The sequence below is a fragment of the Gossypium raimondii genome, chromosome 1, assembly GCF_025698545.1.
Source record: "Gossypium raimondii isolate GPD5lz chromosome 1, ASM2569854v1, whole genome shotgun sequence".
In the NCBI taxonomy this organism is placed as follows: domain Eukaryota; kingdom Viridiplantae; phylum Streptophyta; class Magnoliopsida; order Malvales; family Malvaceae; genus Gossypium; species Gossypium raimondii.
The window spans coordinates 43,266,856-43,285,564 of NC_068565.1; the positions used below are offsets into that span (position 1 = coordinate 43,266,856).

General features: G+C 31.5%; 1 protein-coding gene across 1 annotated transcript; it reads right to left on the reverse strand.

Moving 5' to 3' along the window:
- Positions 1-16,749: 16,749 nt before the first annotated feature.
- Positions 16,750-18,349, reverse strand: LOC105785919 (heavy metal-associated isoprenylated plant protein 26). Its single transcript, XM_012612122.2, has 2 exons — positions 18,037-18,349; positions 16,750-17,347 (listed from the first exon to the last, which is right to left on the reverse strand). The coding sequence occupies exons 1-2, from the start codon at positions 18,112-18,114 to the stop codon at positions 16,964-16,966; spliced, it is 462 nt and encodes a 153-aa protein (XP_012467576.1). The 5' UTR covers positions 18,115-18,349; the 3' UTR covers positions 16,750-16,963.
- Positions 18,350-18,709: the final 360 nt, after the last annotated feature.

Below are 18,709 nucleotides of genomic sequence, written 5' to 3' on the forward strand. Positions count from 1 at the left end.
TTTTCAGTGTGTTCTGTACGTATCCGGACGTGTTCGATGAGTGTTCGTGTTGGACACACATACGATACCAATATGAGGAGGGATGAGCTGCTTCCGTGCTTCTTAGGTGACAATTATAAGGTACTTTATGTGAGTAATATGTAAGTTCAAGGATTGATTTATTGTTTGACATAATTTATTGTCAGTGTTTGATTGCTACAACAAGAGTATCGCTTAATGTTAATATTAATGTCCAAATACTTGATATTAATGTTCTATTTGGTATCTTAATATGGAATTAGTCATTATTTTGAATTTTTGTTTACTTATGAAAATTGATGTGAACTTTTTTATTATTTAATTTTGTTCTATATTCAACTAGTTTATTTTTGCTACCACAATATTGTTGGGAAATGTGCTCATATTGTAGTAAACATGTAACTATTTTCTATTTATTTGAACAATGAATAAATAAATAAATAAAGTTAATTTTACATTTCACTATTATGTCTTTTGTATTTTTGTCTTTTATATTTTGCATGCATAGCAAAATTATGATAAGTAAATATTAGCTCATTGATTGTCTAAAGTTCAAATTGAAGATAAGTGGCATTGTAAAGAACATTTACATTGCGAGAAAGATAACTTACTTCAGTAGATAATTTAAATGAGTCTGTGATCCCATAAAAGAATCAAAAAGAGCATTTGATTCAAATACTGAGAATGATTATTATGTCGTCTACAATTCCAATTTGGGAGATGGCTAGTCTTGGCTATCAGAGCAGTTGACTTCACGAGTAGAGAAATAGATGTATTCATTGGTAGAATGATACATTGAACTGGACCCAAGATGAATTGTTTATGAATCCGTTTGTGAATTAATTCACTAGTGACGTTCATTGTGTGATTTACCTAAATCCTGAGTTAGTCACTGACCATGCGTATGCAACTCATGTGCTTTGATATAAGTGAAAGCTTATGCTCTAAAGATGATCGAGCCCATAGCCGGTATGTTGGGTACATGACTTGTGTATGGCATGGCTTTACTAGCAACAGTTGCATTCATAGCTCAATTAAAGAGTTAATGATATCCTTTCATTGTCATTATGTGGATTGATAAATATGGAACATGGTTACGGGTTGTTTGTTCTCGAACGAGTAATTTATCACAGTCATTTGTTGACAGTAATCATATTAATCATTAAGAAGACATAATGGTGACAATGAGATAAAATAGGATTGTATTGGGTGAACGAATTTAACTTAGAGGAATCAGGAATATCATACGAGGGTAACATATACATGACGAGGTCATTAGACAAAGAAGTTAAATGAATTGCTTTCGTAAAGTGTATACAATAAGGCCTTTTCAATCATGGTACTTTTTGTGGATTGACTCCATGATAAGTCAATGCGAATTATTGGAACGATACTTGTGGACATCATTGGAATCAGTAGAGTCTAATTGTATATGTCAGATTGGTCCTTCTACTAGCTCAAAAAAAGCTCAATCAGACTGCATTTGAATCAGAAGAAAATTCTACGACTTTGGGAATAATTTAATTGAGTCGATTTATTCAATGTGGAATTAAATTAGGTGGTCGTTAGAATTTTTCAAGTAGAGAATTTGATTAAAGAAATTTCTTGAAAAATTAATTTGGAAAATCTAAGTATTTTTGGAAAAATTAATTTTGATCAAGTAAAATTAAATTAATCAAATAAATTAAAATTAATATAATATTTTTGGAAGTTAATTTTCAGGTCAAACAATTGGCCCAATGGGTAATTGAACTTGAAAATTGGACCTAAGATCCTAAATTGAACCCGAGAGCCCAAAACCGAGACCAAGACCCAAAAACTAGTTGAACCGGACCCAATATGTGAAATCGAGTCTACGATCCAATTGGTGGCTAGACTGGACCAGTTGGGTTCGCATTGACCCAGACGGAACTGGCAGTAGCAAAATCAGCTCAGGGTGCCGTAAGGTGTTGCACCTGCATCACGAGACATGACAGTGCTGGTGGCTGCGATGATGGCGTCCCAGTGGCCGGCGGCAGATGGTCGTCGGTAGTTAAGCAGTGGAAGAGTTACACTCTACTAGGACTCTGCCAGAGAATTTGATTTCAGATTAATTATTCCAAAAATATTATTATTTTAATAGTTTAATATTAAATTAAATTAAATACTTATCTTAATAGTATTTTATTAATTTAATATTAAAGTGATTAAGTTTAATCATAGTTGAGCTCTATAAACTCTCCCTGTATAAAAAGAGTCTTGGATCATTATTTACACACACTTGAATTCAAGAGAAAGTTGTAAAAGAAAATTCTCTAAAGAGATTATTCCAAAAAATTTCTAGAGATATTTTTCTGATTTACAATTTGACCTAAAGTTTAGAGAAATCGACAAGGTACAAGTTTGATTAAGTGTTTATTACTTTTAGATATCACAACCAAGGTCTTGTTTTAAAAAAAAATTAAAACTCTGATTTTTTGCTAAATTTATTTTCTGCTACGTTTTCCAAACCCATTTTTCCAACAAATATATACTAATATCAATTCTATACTCATGCTTAAAGGAACCAATTTCAAGGAATGGAAAAGACACTACTTATAGTGCTTGGTTGTATTTACATAAACATTGCATTAAGGGAAGAATTAACTACACCTCTCACTGTGCCAAACACCCCTGATGCTAAAAGGGATTTTGAGATGTGGAATCGTTCAAACCGTATGAGTCTAATGATCATGAAGTACAACATTCCTGAAACCTTTAGGGGTACAGAGTCTGAATAGATTACTTAGGTCAAAGGTTTCCTCAACGAAATTGAGAAATGTTTTGCCAAAAATGATAAGATTGAGATGACATCACTTCTGACTTCTTTGATGTCTATAAATTATAAGGGTCAAGGAAATGTAAGGGAGTACATTATAGAGATGTTCCATGTTGCTTCAAGACTTAAGGCACTTAAAATCGAGCTTTCTGAAGAATTGTTTGTTCTTATTGTTTTGGTATCGTTTCCTGCACAGTTTAATCAATTCAAAATTAGTTACAATTTTCAAAAGGAGAAACGGACTCCAAATGAGCTCATTTCGTATTGTATGCAAGAGGAAGAAATGTTGAAGCATGATAAGTCTGAAAGTTTGCATTTGGCTTGTGCTTCTAAAGACAATTGTAAGAAAATAAAATATCATAATGAAGTTGCTAAAAGTCCAACTCAAAAGAAACAACAACAGGTTAGACAGAGTTATTTTTTTTGTAACAAGTCTAAACACGTGAAGAAAAAATGTGCCAAGTATCACACCTGGCATGCAAAGAAAGGTATAAGTTCTAGTGCTACTACTCATATAAGTGTTTCTATGTAGGGTTTCTTGAGCTACCGAAAGCCAAGTGATGGTGAAAGACACATCTTCGTAGGCAATGGAAAATTGATGGAAGTAGAAGTAATTGGGCATTTTAGGTTATTATTAGGAATTGATTTTTATTTGGATTTAAAAGACATTTTTGTAGTATCGTCTCTTAGACGAAATTTAGTTTCTATTTCTTTGTTGGAAAAATTTGGATATTGTTGTTCATTTGGAAAAAAAAATCAATTTAGTTTGTCTTTAAACTCGAATGTTGTTAGAACTAGTTATTTAAATGCTTATGACAACCTTTATTTTCTAGAAACAGTTGCATTCTATAATGAAACCTTACATATTGACTCACATGGTATTAAACACAAATTAAATAAGGAAAATTTGGAATCATTATGGCATAATCGCTTAGGTCATGTCTCAAAAGGTAGAATTGAGTGCCTTGTGTCTTATAGCATTTTAGAGACCCTTAACTTCACAGACTTTGATGCATATGTCGATTGCATCAAGGGAAATTAGAGCAAAACCAAGAGATTGTGTGCCAATATATCTTCAGAAATCTACAACATCCATGAATGGTCAACAATATTTCATAACATTCATTAACACATAATCATGTTATGAGTATCTATATCTCATTCATGAGAAATCTTAGTCTCTGGAAGTGTTCAAAGCTTATAAAGTCAAAGTTGGAAATCAACTCAGCAAAATGATTAAGAACATCATATCCAATCATATTGATAAGTACTATAGTAGATATGATAGCTCAGGTGAACAACATTCAAGATCATTTGCGAAATTCCTAGAGGAATGCAGTATTGTCCCACACTACACCTTGCCAAGGTCACCTAGTACAGATAGTGTAGCTGAAAGATGAAATAGGACTCTTAAGGATATGGTAAGGAGCATAATTGTTCATTTTATCTTACCTAAGTCCCTCTAGGGAGAAGCATTAAAGACAACAAGTTACATTATGAATAGAGCACCCACTAAAGCAACTGCAAAAATACCTTATGAGCTTTGTACAAGTCGAAAGCTAGTCTAAAACACTTTCACGTTTGGGGATGTCCAATTGAGGCAAGGCCTTATAAGGAACAATGAGCAACTACTTTATTGGTTATTTTGAGCAATCTAAGGGTTATAAATTTTATGATCCCACAATTAGGAATATTTTTTAGACGAAAACTATGACATTTTTTGATAATGTTGAGTTTCAAGGTAGAAATAATTGTAGAGACATTGCTTTTCAAGAGGAATTAGATTCTAACTAAGTTCATGCTATCGCTTTTGATGATATTCAAGTTCTCATACCTATTATTGATCAAGAAATGAATCTAGAACCTCAACAAGACAATGTTGAACAACTCCCTATTCAAGATAAGGTAATTGTTCTAGAAGAACAAACTCAACAACCTCAAGAACAAGTGTCGTTAAGGAGGTCTACAAGTGAGACGATAAATATTATTTCAAATAATTATGTTGTATTTCTCCTAGAACATGAAGATGAAAATGAAATGATTGAAGATGATCCAATTAACTTTGTCAGTCCATGAAAATTTCTAAATCTCAAAAGTAGATTGATGTCATGCAAGAATAGTCTAAGTCTATGCAAGATCATAAAGTTTGGAAACTTTCTCCATTACCTGAAGGTGCAAAATCAATTAGTTGTAAATGAATATTTAAAGCCAAGAGGGATGCAAATGGTAATGTGGAGAGGTATAAGGTGCGTCTTATAGCTAAATGATATACTTAGAAAAAAAGATATTAATTTTATAGAGATTTACTCTCCAATTTCATCGAAAGACTGTTTCAAGACAATAATGGTGCTTGTTGCTTATCTTGATCTTGAGTTACATTAGATGGATGTTAAGATTGTTTTTCTAAATGGCAACATTGAAGAAATAATTTATATAGTGCAACTAGAAAACTTTGAGTCGGGAGACCCAAAGAATATGGTTTGCGAATTAACAAAATTCATTTATGGACCTAAACAAGCTTCACGTTAATGGTACCACAAGTTTCATCAAGAAATTGTTTCGTTTGGTTTTGAGATGAATATAAGTCTTAAACTTGATTATCAAGTGTAAGACTGATTGAACGGTTTTAGTACCCATACAAGGGGAATTATAAATAGATGTTCATCATTCTACTGGATGAACTCTCTTATATTTGTTCTTTCTTTCATCTTCTTTTTCTTTGTTAGTTTGTTTTACAAGAGGAAAGCTTAAAAGATCGGTTTTCTTGGAGGAAAGAAACTTAAGTTCATGTATAAGAAAGTAAAAATTCAATAAGCTAGATGAAAGCTGGAATGACAGAACCAAAAGTGTAGTAAGTTTCTGAACTCCGAACCCTACTATTTGACTGGCTTGATTTAAGTGTTTTTTGTGTCTTAGATACATTTAATGCATATTCTTTTGTTGTTAAGGATCATTATATTTCTGGATTTCTATGGTAAGATTATGTATGCAAGACAATTGTGTGTAAATGCATAATTGTTTGCAATCATATGCTCTGCTTATATAACTAAAACTAGTTTAGTTAAAAGAATGGAATGATGGTGTGGTTAATGTCATGTTATTGAATAGTATGATATTGAATGTTTATGATATAATGATTGAGAAAATAAACCACATGCTAAGTAGAAGGCTTTAATCTCAGATATATAAAAACATGACTGGATTGTGACATTATCCAAATAGGTTGCGAGGTAATTCGTGTATATATATAAATATATGAAAGTCTGCCATCAAGGCATATATGGGAGTGTTAAACCACTAGTCGATGTAAAGACTCTTCCAAGATGCGTATGCAAGAAAGATATGTGAAAATACTTCGTATATGGACATTTGATTCTAAAGGGATTTCTCTCATGGAATTCACAAATATTGAATCTGCCAAAATATACTGTATGAAAATTATATAAAGAGTGGTAGTCTTCGAGACGTCTATATCTAAAAGTTTCTTAATGGAGTAATGAGAGTTTCTGTTTCAAGAAACAACCGTGATGTAGTTCGTGTATCTGATGAAAGGGAAGTCCGATAAGGACCATATGTTTTAGGAAGTCTACCAAGGATGATCTTTTATTGGGAAATCTGTAAAGGACGATCTTGAGGATTGAAAGTCCATCGAGACTATCTTTCAGTTATGGTTTCGCAAAGAAAAGGGGTTCATTCTTACGAAAATTCGCCAAATCCTTTATACAAGGGTTTCCTTCTAAGAAAGTACTCACGAAAGCTGAGTTATGTGAAAGAAGCTATCTAAATAATATTGCAAGTCGATATTAGGGTCGACATGGAAGGAAGATTAACAGACAAGAGTCCAACATTCTGGCGAAGTGTCTATGATTCCGCTAAAGCTAGACGACAATCTGTGTGTCCACATAAGTGGCAATGTGCTAATAAGTCTATCAAGTAAGAAATATTATAAGTTGAGGATAAACGTTGACCAGAAGTCAAGCCTCTTATATGAGTTGTTAGAAAGCATATGATGGTCTAATTCGCAATCGATTTATCCGCAAAGGAAGTGATTCAAGATGAATGTCAAACATCACCCACACCAACAAAGAGCAAAATCCGCCAGAAATATTGGAAGCTTAATACATATTTTAAATTCTTGATTCCTGTGATGGAAAGGGTTATTTATAATTGTTGAGGCATGGATTCTCACTAAGCTCATTTGAACTTATCAGTGTTTTGCCTTGACTGTGGGATCATAGGTTGATACAAGGTTTTAGAAAGGGACTAAGCTAGGCTTCGTCAAGTTCAGGAGGGCAGAGTAGTTGCAATATCATGCTTATAGAGGTGTAACCTTTGAGGCTAAGTCTCAGGGTAAATGTAGCTATGTCTAAGCAAGGATTTCAAAAATTTTAGTTTTGGGAGACAGAATACCATGTTATAGCTTAAGCAATTTTTAATGTGAGCTAGTTACTTTTGACAAAGACTCATATGAGTTGTTAAAGTCCTATAACGAACATGGTATTTGATAATTTGATATAAACTTGTATGTGGGAAAAATTTTAAATTCTATCGAAAAGATACATAATTTGCATAAGTTTGAAATTAGACAACAATTGTTAAATTAGCTTTATTTGATAAATTGCTTTGATATAACAAACAAAATGTTTTTGAATAAATTTTGTATTTTAATAAAGAAATTATAAAGTTGAAAGCATAAAAGTCATTTCAAGACTTTTCCAAGCATCTTAGAAAATGTTTTGAACACTTAGAAAAAGTTTTGACAAAGTTAAAAATGGTTTAAATTGAAACATTTTAAATCGATTGAAAAATTGCTCCTACAAAAATATCAATACCTTTGATAACATATTGATACCCATACAATTTTCATTGACACCAATCTTGATCACTAGCTCAAAACAAAAATAGAACAATCAAGCATTGATACCTATTCAAAAAGTATCGATACTTATTATATTTTTATCGATATCATCTTTGATATCGATACCATTTTTGCATTCTGACTTGATGGTTTTTCAATCAATTACAAAAGGTATCAATACCTTTTCAAAAATTATCGATACCTTTTACCAGGTATTAATAAAATGTCTTTGGTATCGTTGTAAACTAACTTTAATGGCCACTGAATCAAACATTAAATGCTAATAGTGTCGATACTTGTAGAAATAGTATCGGTACATTTTATTGCAGGTGAATTTAATGATTTGGTATTTTCATTATCAATGGCTCTATTCAATTCCTCAACAACCACAACAGTTGGAAAATAATTAGAAGGTATAAATATCAACTTTTAAAGGTCCTACAACAACAAGTGAGATTACAATTGATCAAGTGCTTCAAGATACATCAAAAATCCATTACCAATCACTTTGTGCTTCAATTCTTTATCTTATTCTTTTAAATACTTGTGAGCATTCATTGTATTTTCTACCAACTCAAGTAACAACGGAGCCAAGTAGAGGCCCAGGGGGCCATGACCCTCCTATAGTTTAATTTTTTTCAATTTAGTCCTTTGTAAATATACTATAGCCCTCCTAAAAAATAAGTAGGCCCTCCAAGGTTTAAGATTTTTGCAATTTCCCCCTTTGTATATATATTATAGCCCTCCTAAAAATAGAAGTAGGCCCCTCCAATATTTTTATAATATTAAAAAATTTATTCTTGATAAAAACAAAGGAAAAATCTTCATGAAGAAGCTAAATTACTCGTGATGACTTTTGATTGATATTTTGTTAAATAATAATTTATTATTTATTTAATATTTTACTTAAAATAACAATATTTTATATGTAATACAATATATATATATATATATATATATATATATATATAAAGAAAAGAAAAGATGATAGATGACCGTAAAAGAAAAGATGATAGATGACGGACTTTTTCATCTTTCTTCTTTATATCGGTGCTAAGCAATAAAAGAAGAAAAAGTTTTCTTCATCATTTTTCCTCCAAATTTTAAGAATAAGGTATGTTTTTCTTCAAATTTTTCACTGATTTTGAATATTTGAAGCTTGTTTTACATATATGTGTCAGCTTTTTTTTTTTTAGTTTTTATCAAGTGTATTAGAAGTTGCCATTAAAGGTTATTGAGAAGTTTATAAAATTAAGTGAAATGTGTATGTTTTTGGATGGAAAATGCTTATGAGATAGTTTCTAAATTGTTAGAAGTGTAAACACGAAACAAAAATAACTAGATAATGTTATAGTAAGTTTTGACCAAAGTGAAGGGTTGAAAGAAAACCTTGGTCACTTTGTTTAAAATTATGTCAAATGATAGCTTGTGAGAAGTGAGTATTTTGGTGAAAACAGAATAAAAAATGGTTAACCGAGTCGAAAGTTATGTGAATTTCGGATTAGGAAACTTAAGTTGTCAACTTGATAAACCATGTACATTCAAGCTTGTCATTAGTAGTTGATTTACTATATTTAGTTATATTAATTTTTTATGAATTTTGAATGATTTAGTTAGTATTTAAAAGATTATGTTTCAAATTGAAAACTATGGTTTCAATTATAAAATTAGTAAATTCTTGATTTTAAGTTGAATTTGAATATTATGATTATTTAAATGGTTAAACAAGCATAACCATGAGTATGTTTGATTAAAAGTAAAAATTTTATATTATGCGATTTATGATTTGAATATGAAATGAAATTAAAATGAGAATGATATGAAAATGGAAATGGATTATAGAATTTGATTTTACCCCGTTACACAAAGTTAGACTAAATTGGACACAGTTGGCATATCATAGAGTCTTTACATTTTTTCTGACTTGCTACACCTTGTTTCACTTGTTCTCGGTGAAATCTTCTCATTTTCTAGAATTCTCATTGTTGCAGGTTGTTACAGTCATTTTACTTTTTTATAATTTTATAAAATTAAATTTCAAGTCAATTACAAAAAAATGAAGAAGGTAAAGACAACTGATACTTTTTTAAAGAGGAAAAGTAGTGATACTTGTGATGCTAGTCGACCAGCGAACAATGAAGATTCCTCAACTATCGAAGTTAATACTTCTAAATGTCCAAGAGTTGAAAGTGAAGATCATCCAAATCTTTCTTTTGATATTAATAATCTAGAGCAGGATGCGAGTTTACGTCCTCAAATATGGGAATATCTTATTAATTAGCGAGATGAAGTTATTTGAGCATATTTAGAAATAGGGCTATATCAAATACGTAGTCTGAGTACCCACTTTCTAGTGACAAGCATCCTCGAAGATTTCAGTCTTCTTGGTTTTGTAAATTTCCCTGGTTGGAGTATTCCCCTACTAAAGATGCAATATATTGTTTCTCATGCTATCTTTTCTCAAAACATATTGTTCGTCATGAAACAGATGCATTCACTGTGAAAGGTTTTAATAATTGGAAAAAAGTTAATGATGGAAAAATGCGTGCTTTCTTGAATCATGTTGGCAAATATCCAAGCTCTCCACATAATAATGCTAAGAAAAGTTGTCAAGATTTGTTAAATCAATCTTGGCACATTGACAAGGTTATCAATGCATAAAGTTTAGATAAAAATAGAAGGTAACCGCTTATGAGTCAAGACTTCATTTGATGTTGTTCGATGGTTAACTTTGCAAGGATGTGCTTTTAGAGGTCATGATGAAACCTCTAATTCAAGAAATCAAGGTAATTTTCTTGAATTGATGACATTGTTAGCTTCCTACAATGATAAAGTTTCCAAAGTTGTTTTGGAAAATGCTCCAAGAAATGCTAAATATACTTCTCATATGATCCAAAAGGAGACTTTACATATTCTTGCAAATAAAGTGTGTCATAAGATTTGTGAAGACATTGGAAATTCTAAATTTTGTATCATTATTGATTAGGCACATGATGAATCTAAAAGAAAGCAAATGATTATTGTTTTGAGAGATGAGAAAGGATTTATAAAAGAGCATTTATTTGATCTTGTACATGTCCAAGATATTGCAACAATAACTTTAAAAGAGGAAATATGTGTTGTTCTTTTTTGGCATTGTCTTGATGCTCAAAATATCCGAGGTCAAGGATATGATGGTGCTAGCAACATGAGGGGTGAATGGAACAGTTTGCAATCATTGTTTTTAAATGATTGGCCCTATATATGTTATGTTCATTGCTTGGCTCATTGACTCTAGTTGGCATTAGTTGCTGCTTCTTGAGAGGTGATTCCTGTTCATAATTTTTTCTCTAATTTGAACTTTATTGTTAATATAATTAGTGCCTTTTGCAAACGCCATGATCAATTACTGGTTGCCCAAGCAATTGAAATTGCAAATATGTTGGAAATTGATGAACTTGAAAATGGTAAAAGACTTCACCAAAGTGGCATTGTGAAACGAGCTAGAGAAACTCGTTGAAGCTCTCACTTTAGTTCTGTTTGTAGCTTGATAAGGATGTTTGATGCTACTTGTTCTATTCTAAAAAATGTTATTGAAAGTGGCTCTAATTATTTTGTTTTTATAAGAAGATTACAATTTTGATTTTGTTTTTATTTTATATCTAGTGAGAGAGATAATTGGTATTATAGATATTCTTTGTCAACATCTACAAAAAAAAAATCCCAAGATAAAGTAAATTTTATGTACTTAATATCAAGCACCAAAAATTTAATATAAAAGTTGAGAGAAGATGATTGGGACAATTTGCTGGAAGTTGTGAAAGCATTTTGTGAAAAGCGCAATATTGAGGTTCTTGATATGGATTCTCCATATGTGATAAAATGTTGTCGTCACCATGTTGATTTCAATTTGGAGCACCATTATGGGGTTGAGGTATTCAATGCTGCTATAGATTCTCAACTTCTTGAGCTAAATAGTAGATTTAATGAACGGACAATTAGTCTTCTTATCCTTAGCTCCGCTTTGGATCCTAAGGACGCTTATAAATCCTTCAATATGGGTGATATTTTTTTTTATTCTGGAAAACTTTCAGCCTTTTGATTTCACTGAGCAAGAGAAAGTAATCTTGGAGTATCAGCAGCAACAGCATTATAAGCAAAATGTTCCAAATCATCCAAAATTGCAGAATCTGTCCATAATTTCTGATATTTGTCAAGGGTTAGAAAAGACACAGATGTCAAAGATATATTCTCTTGTTGATAGATTAATCTGTCTTTTTTTTTTACTCTTCTTGTTTCAAATGCAACTATAGAAAGTGCATTTTCGGCAATGAAAATTGTCAAAACAAGGCTTCTCAATAAAATGGAGGATGAGTTTCTGACAAATAATCTTGTTTATATTGAGAGAGAGATTGTTGAAACTTTTGATTCAGATTCTATATTTAGTGATTTTATTTCCTTGAAAGAACGTCGTGCACAATTTTAAGTAACGATATGCTATTTCTTCTTAATTGTTGGAATATTGCTTCTTTTGAATCGATTGTTTATATGTTTAAATCGATTATTATGTTGGAATATTACTTCTTTTGAATCGATTGTTTATATGTTTACATTGATTGTTATGTAGCACATCTAATTTTAGCTTGGCCCCCCAATATTAAAATCCTGGCTCCACCATTAAACTTAAGTGTTTTTCTTATATTTGTGCCTAATTGGCAAACATCCTAATCTTGTGAGAATTATTTCTTTGTTTGCTTCTTTGTTATTTTTGTTAAGAGAGTTTGTGTCTTAAGGTTTGTGGTAAAAACCTTAAGGAAGTTTGTAAGGTTAAACCTTGTCTTCAAAGGTTATATCAAATTAGTGAATTTGGGAAAATCCTTAGTAGTGGAAAGCTAAGGTAGTGGAGTAGGCAATTGGGGTCAAACCACTCTAAATTTTTGTGTTCATTTTTCTATCATTTCTCTCTAGCATCCACAAATTTTTTAAAAGCAAATTCACCCCCTCTTGGCAATTTCAATTTGATTATTTGAGCTAACAACAATGTTAGTTGATTCGGGTTAAGTGTGACATTCGAAACTCGATCTCGATGATCGGGTCGAGTGAAGGGTGTTACAACTGGGTGCTAAGATAGCAGGAAATCTACATCAGGCTATATTTACCTATTTGTTGGAGCATCTATATCCTGGAAAAGTGACAAAAAGACACTTGTAGCTTCTTCTATTATGGCAGCAGAGTTTGTAGTATGGTATGAGGCATCAAACCATGGAATATGACTGCGAAACTTCTGTCATTAGGCTACGCATTTTGGAGAATGTAGAAAGACCACTCAAATTATTTTGTGAAATGAGTCAGCGGTACTGTATTCCAACAGCAATAGGAGCTCATCTAAGTCAAAGCATACTAACATAAAGTTCCTAGTTGTGAAAGAGAGTGCAAAGTGGACAAATATCCATAGAGGATATTAGAACAAACTCCATGATAGCAGATCCGTTCACAAAAGATTTACCACCTAAGGTCTTTCATGAGCACATTGCTCATACGGGTATTATATTATTTGAGGACATCATGGTTTAGTGGGTGTTTGTATTTTATTTGCTTTATGTTTAATGGTTATTTTCTGATTATAAATGAACTATTCAGTTTATTTTTTACTGACCTCACTTAAATTTAAGGAGGACCAGTTGGAAATAGGCATGTTTGGTTTACATTGCATGTAATTTCCATGCTATGTATCTATGATTGATCTATGTCGTTTAACTATATTTGTATATGTGACCATTGATGAGTTTAGTCATGATTAGATGTCAATTGTATGTATTTAAATAAATAAATATATTAGTTTATTTTTATGTTGGATAGGTATAATTATTTATGTATGTAATATGTAAATATAAAATAATATTATATCAAATAACAATATTAATAATTTGTGAAATTTGAATCAGATCAACATATCGTATATAAAAATGTATAAAATAAAAACTTATATATAATGTTATAGATTATATTAGTTTTGAAATTTATTAGAAAATAATTAGGGGATGGATTTTCAATATTATAAGTAATTACGCCAAGGAAAAATTTGGAGGGATTATCAACTTTAATGAGTTGATTGAGCAACAAAGTTTGAATAGAAACCGAGATTCTTTGTCTGAACCGCGAATCAGACAGTTGGATGAATGCAGCGTTTGTATCAACGCGGTGCATTTTGCTTTTTCGTTGGGCGGTGTTAGTGTTTATCCGTTTCACCGACCATTTTCTCATTACTTTTTCATTTTTGGAAATTGATGAATAATTGGATGTACGTTATGTTGGATTTTACCCTTTTACTTTATCACAAATTTCTTCCAAAATATCACTTTTTATCCTGGGGTTTCCTTCGAAAATGTAAACTTCACTTGGATTAACACTATGGATACAATTTTAAATTTTAATAATAAAAATTTAATTAGGTTAAAGTATCATGGAGACGCCTGTATTACGAGTTCGATTACATTTTGTTCTTTTATTTAAAAAATGCGTAAATTAGTCACCATACGTTAGATAAAGAGCAAACGGGTCTTTTTGTTAAAAGTTTTATTTATTTCTACCATTAAAAATCAATCCATGTACGTCAATATGAGGTAGCCAATTTTTAATAGTACAAATAGATGAAATTTTAAACAGAAGTAACTAATTTGCTCTTTGATCGAATGTATAGGGATTAACTTACCCATTTTTTGAGTAGAAATGACAAAATACAATTTGACTTTTAGTACAATGACCTTCATAGTACTGTTACCTTCTTTTCATGACTTAAATCTATACAATCTCTACTCGAATTTAATGTCATTTGATTTAGTGAGACCGACTCAATAATAATCGATATTTAAATATAATAAGCTTAAAATAAAGTTACTTATTATTACAAATAAAGAAACTATTTAATTTATATTTTTCCTTTTATGTATACTAATAAATTAAGAATGGTGATTACAAAAGTTTGATGTCTCTACATTTCCTTGCAACAAATTTGCCTTTTCTTTCATTGCTCATTGTAAAATGGTGATTATAATTTAAATATCATAAAATTTGAAGTATTTAAATAAAATGAAAGCCAAAATCATTTCAATGGAACACCTAACCCAACTTCCAAAGTTTGCTTCAAAATCAAAATTTTAAAACTGCAAACTTAGTTTCTTAAAAATAGGTTGTTGATCCAAACTGGTCGAAATCTAATTTTAAAAAATTTTCAAATGTAAACTTAATTTTGGGTTAAAGATTAATAAAATATTAAAAATCATAATTTTAATTGATATTTTATAACTAAATTTAAATCCATTAATTTGGATTCAAGTAAGATGGAGTGAATTTGTGGACAGATCCACTTGCAAGCTACCAAATAAAAATAAAAATAGAGATGGTTGAAATTGATACTTACAAGAATCTCACGTATTGAATTACTTTTGGGATCACATGAACAGCATTGTAAGAGTCATTATGGTTGTCACCTTTCGCAAACTAAAATTAGTTAGAAAAGAATACATGCGTTTTGACGTTACAATTTCTCTAATGCTTCTGTTGAGTTACATTAATTTAATTAAGAAATCTAAAAATCATTTTTTCATAAAAGGTGAATGTATAATTTTTATAATTTCTTTTAAGTAAAACAACTAAAAATATTATTTTAAATAGTCAAGAGTTCAAGAATTGTACATCATTCAATAAATAAATTTTTTTATAAATATAGTTTTATATAAAAATTTGCTTTTACCCTTTGGGTGCCACATAATCTAGTACTTAAATAATACAAGAATTTTAAAGGGTAGATTATCTAAATGGTCACCTTACTTTTAGGCCACTTTTATTTCGGTCACTAAAAATAAAAATCTCAATTTCGTCACCTACCTTTAGGCTGTTTTCATTTTAGTCACCCAAGCGTTAAATCCTTAACGATGACTGACTGTATACGTCAAATCATGTCCACATCATGTTTACTCTTTCATTTTGGTCACCAAAAAGAAATTATTTTTAAAGTCTTGATTCGGGGGAAAAAACATTTAAGGATTAAAGTGAAAAGGCGATAGAAACTAAATAATGCATTAAAAATTTAAGGATCAAAGTGAAAAACTAGTAGAACTTTCAGCAAGAGGATAAACAATTTGACAATTATTTTTAATGCATTGTTTTAGCATCTACCATTTTTTTCACTTTTGTTGATGAGAGGTGTCAACAAGTAAGGAGACAAGAAGGAGAAGGTGGTTGTCCTAAGGAGGTCGATTCACCTAGACAATCAAAAAGCCGAAGAAGGATAAGAGGAGTAAGGTTGCTATGAAGGTAGAGAAGACTATGTGCAACAAGTAAGTGCTCAATGTTGCTCAAGTTGAAGAAGATCCCTTTCCTTTATCTTGGAGGATATTTGTAGGAGATACCCCTTTGTTTAATTGTGGCAACATGGCAAGGTGAATATCATCATAGAGTGTGTGGGGATGTACATGGTGAGACCCATTATGTTATTCCTTTTGAGGTAGTATAATGTTGATGTCGAGGTGGACCCCAATAGTCCCTAAAAGGAATGCTCACACTAGGATGAGTGTTCACATTGAGGGGCAGGTAGCCTAACCATATTAGCGAGTGGCTTGATGTTGGATACATTCCTGGAGGGTGAGCAGTGGAGAACCATTTGCAGATGTCTTTCCAGTGCTCTCTCGCGGTGCCATGTGTCCAGCCTAAGTGGGGTATAACAACTTTAATTATTAATATTTCTTTTACCTCAATCAATACTTAAATATTTTTTTGTCTAGATGACCAAAATGAAAGTGTAAATATAATGTGGCAGTATAGATAACCTGTTAAAGATTTAACGCTAAAGTGGCTAAAATTAAAGCGCCCTAAAAATTGTGTGACCAATTGAAATAGTTATCCAATTTAAAACATTTTTAAAACATTATTCGTAATAAAAACTCAATTATTTAAAGGTTTAATATGCATTTATTTTTTTATTTAAGAGTTTAAAAGTTATCATGAGTAGTGATAGATATTATATAGATATTTGAATGAAAAGATAGTATGTTAAGAAAGCTAAAATTGGAGAGCTAAGACTCTAGCTACAAGGTAGTTTTACTTCCAAATGTTATCCACTAGAAAACATTATGATACAGTCCAAAATACACAAATAGAAATGTAGATAAAAACCCAAGATAGCAAATTTTACAACCAAATCCTTAAACTAATACAAATTTACCAACACACAAAATCAATTCACTGCTACCACAAAATATCTTGGTATCACCTTTTTCTTTTTTGTGGGGTTTAATCATATTCTCAATCAATCACATAACCGAACAAGCAGCAGGGTTTTCGTCGCTGAAAGCTGTGGTGTACCTAACTTCAGTGGAGCTAGCACGTGCGAGATGCGACACTTGCGGGTCCTCGGCGTTGCGGACGTACCCAGCCGGAGCCTTCTTATCGTAAACCCCGGGGGCGTATGGGTGAGCCACCACGTCGTACGGCACATAGGGCCATAGCTCCACCTTCTTCCCCGTCCGATGCGCCACTCGTGCCACGACCTTCTTCGGGTCCACATATCCGACGACCGTCAACTTGCTGGCCTTCCGCTCCACGTCCACTTGTGTCACCCCTTTCATCCCTTCCACTGATTTTTTCACTTTCCGTTCGCATCCTTCGCAGTCCATTTTCACCTTGATTTCCACCGTCTAAAAAATAAAGAAAAAAGTAACAACTCTTAGGTTGACAAATGTTTGGTCTAATTCTGGTTTTAGTCCCTCCACTATGTTAAAAGCTGAAACTAAGTACTTGGATTAAAATAGCAGGGTAATTAATATGATCAAATTCAGGAAAATTCACAAATAATAGTGTAAATAGTATGAACAGATTCATGAAAATAACTGGTCGTTTGTCTGACATTTTAAGTAAATAGACCAAAGTTACTTTTCAACCCTTTTTTCCTACTTTTACATAGTGTTAATACCCTAATTAATTTAGTAAGTTTTCTAATCAACAATAAGTATACTGACAGATGAACGGAGACAGAAACAATAATGCAGCAATAAATAAATACTTATAATAGATAGACCCAGTTGGCATTAAAGTAAACCAAGAAGATGATTATTATTATTCAAATAAAATCTGGGTTTTCGACCTTCCACCATTTTTAGAACAATCAAGCTTAGATCAACAAAGAAAACGCCATTAAACATAAAATCTTAGCAATATTGACGGCCAGATCCGAACCCTAAACCACCTAAATCTAACCATCTTATAACGACAAAAAATAAAATTAAAGAAAACAATAGAAACAATTTGGTTAACTTAATAAAAACATCCACTAAATATCTTGATCTACACCCAAAGGGAAATCTACGGCATAGGTAAAGAGATGTACCTGCAACTGCTTACGTTTCTTGTGCTTGGAACTGTGAGAACAGTCAAACAGATCTGAAACATGATCCAGAACACCCATTTTTCTTGTTTTCTCTCTTGTCTGGTTTTTCACTTAAGTGTATGGGCTTTTTGTTGTTGTTGTTGATGCTTTTCTTTCTTTTGATAATTGAAGTACCAAAAGGATAAAGATACAAAAGAAGTTGGATTTCTCAGTATATAACCAAAATATCCTTTTTAAAATTAAAGGGTTTTTCAACTGTGTAGGAGTGAATGAGTGAGAATGATACAGGTGAGGTGAAGTCCAAATTCCTCCTCTGCTGAACTAAATATATATAGAAAGAAAGGATGGTTTTATGGTAAAATTTTGTTATCAGTCCTCATAATTTAGTACTTTACTTCATTTACTTTTTGAATCCTAATTAAATGATAAATTTTATTTTTATTCAGTTAAGTTTTTGTTATTTTCAAACACTTCTGCGAGGTGAGGTGAAGTCCAAATTCCTCCTCCGCTGGGCTAAATATATATAGAAAGAAAGGAGGGTTTCATGGTAAAACTTTTACATAATACTAATAAAAATCGAGGGATGATCCACTTCCCAATTTAACTAGTTGAAATGTTAGTTTAATAATAATTAAAAATTCATAAACGGATATAATCAATTTAACCATCAAAT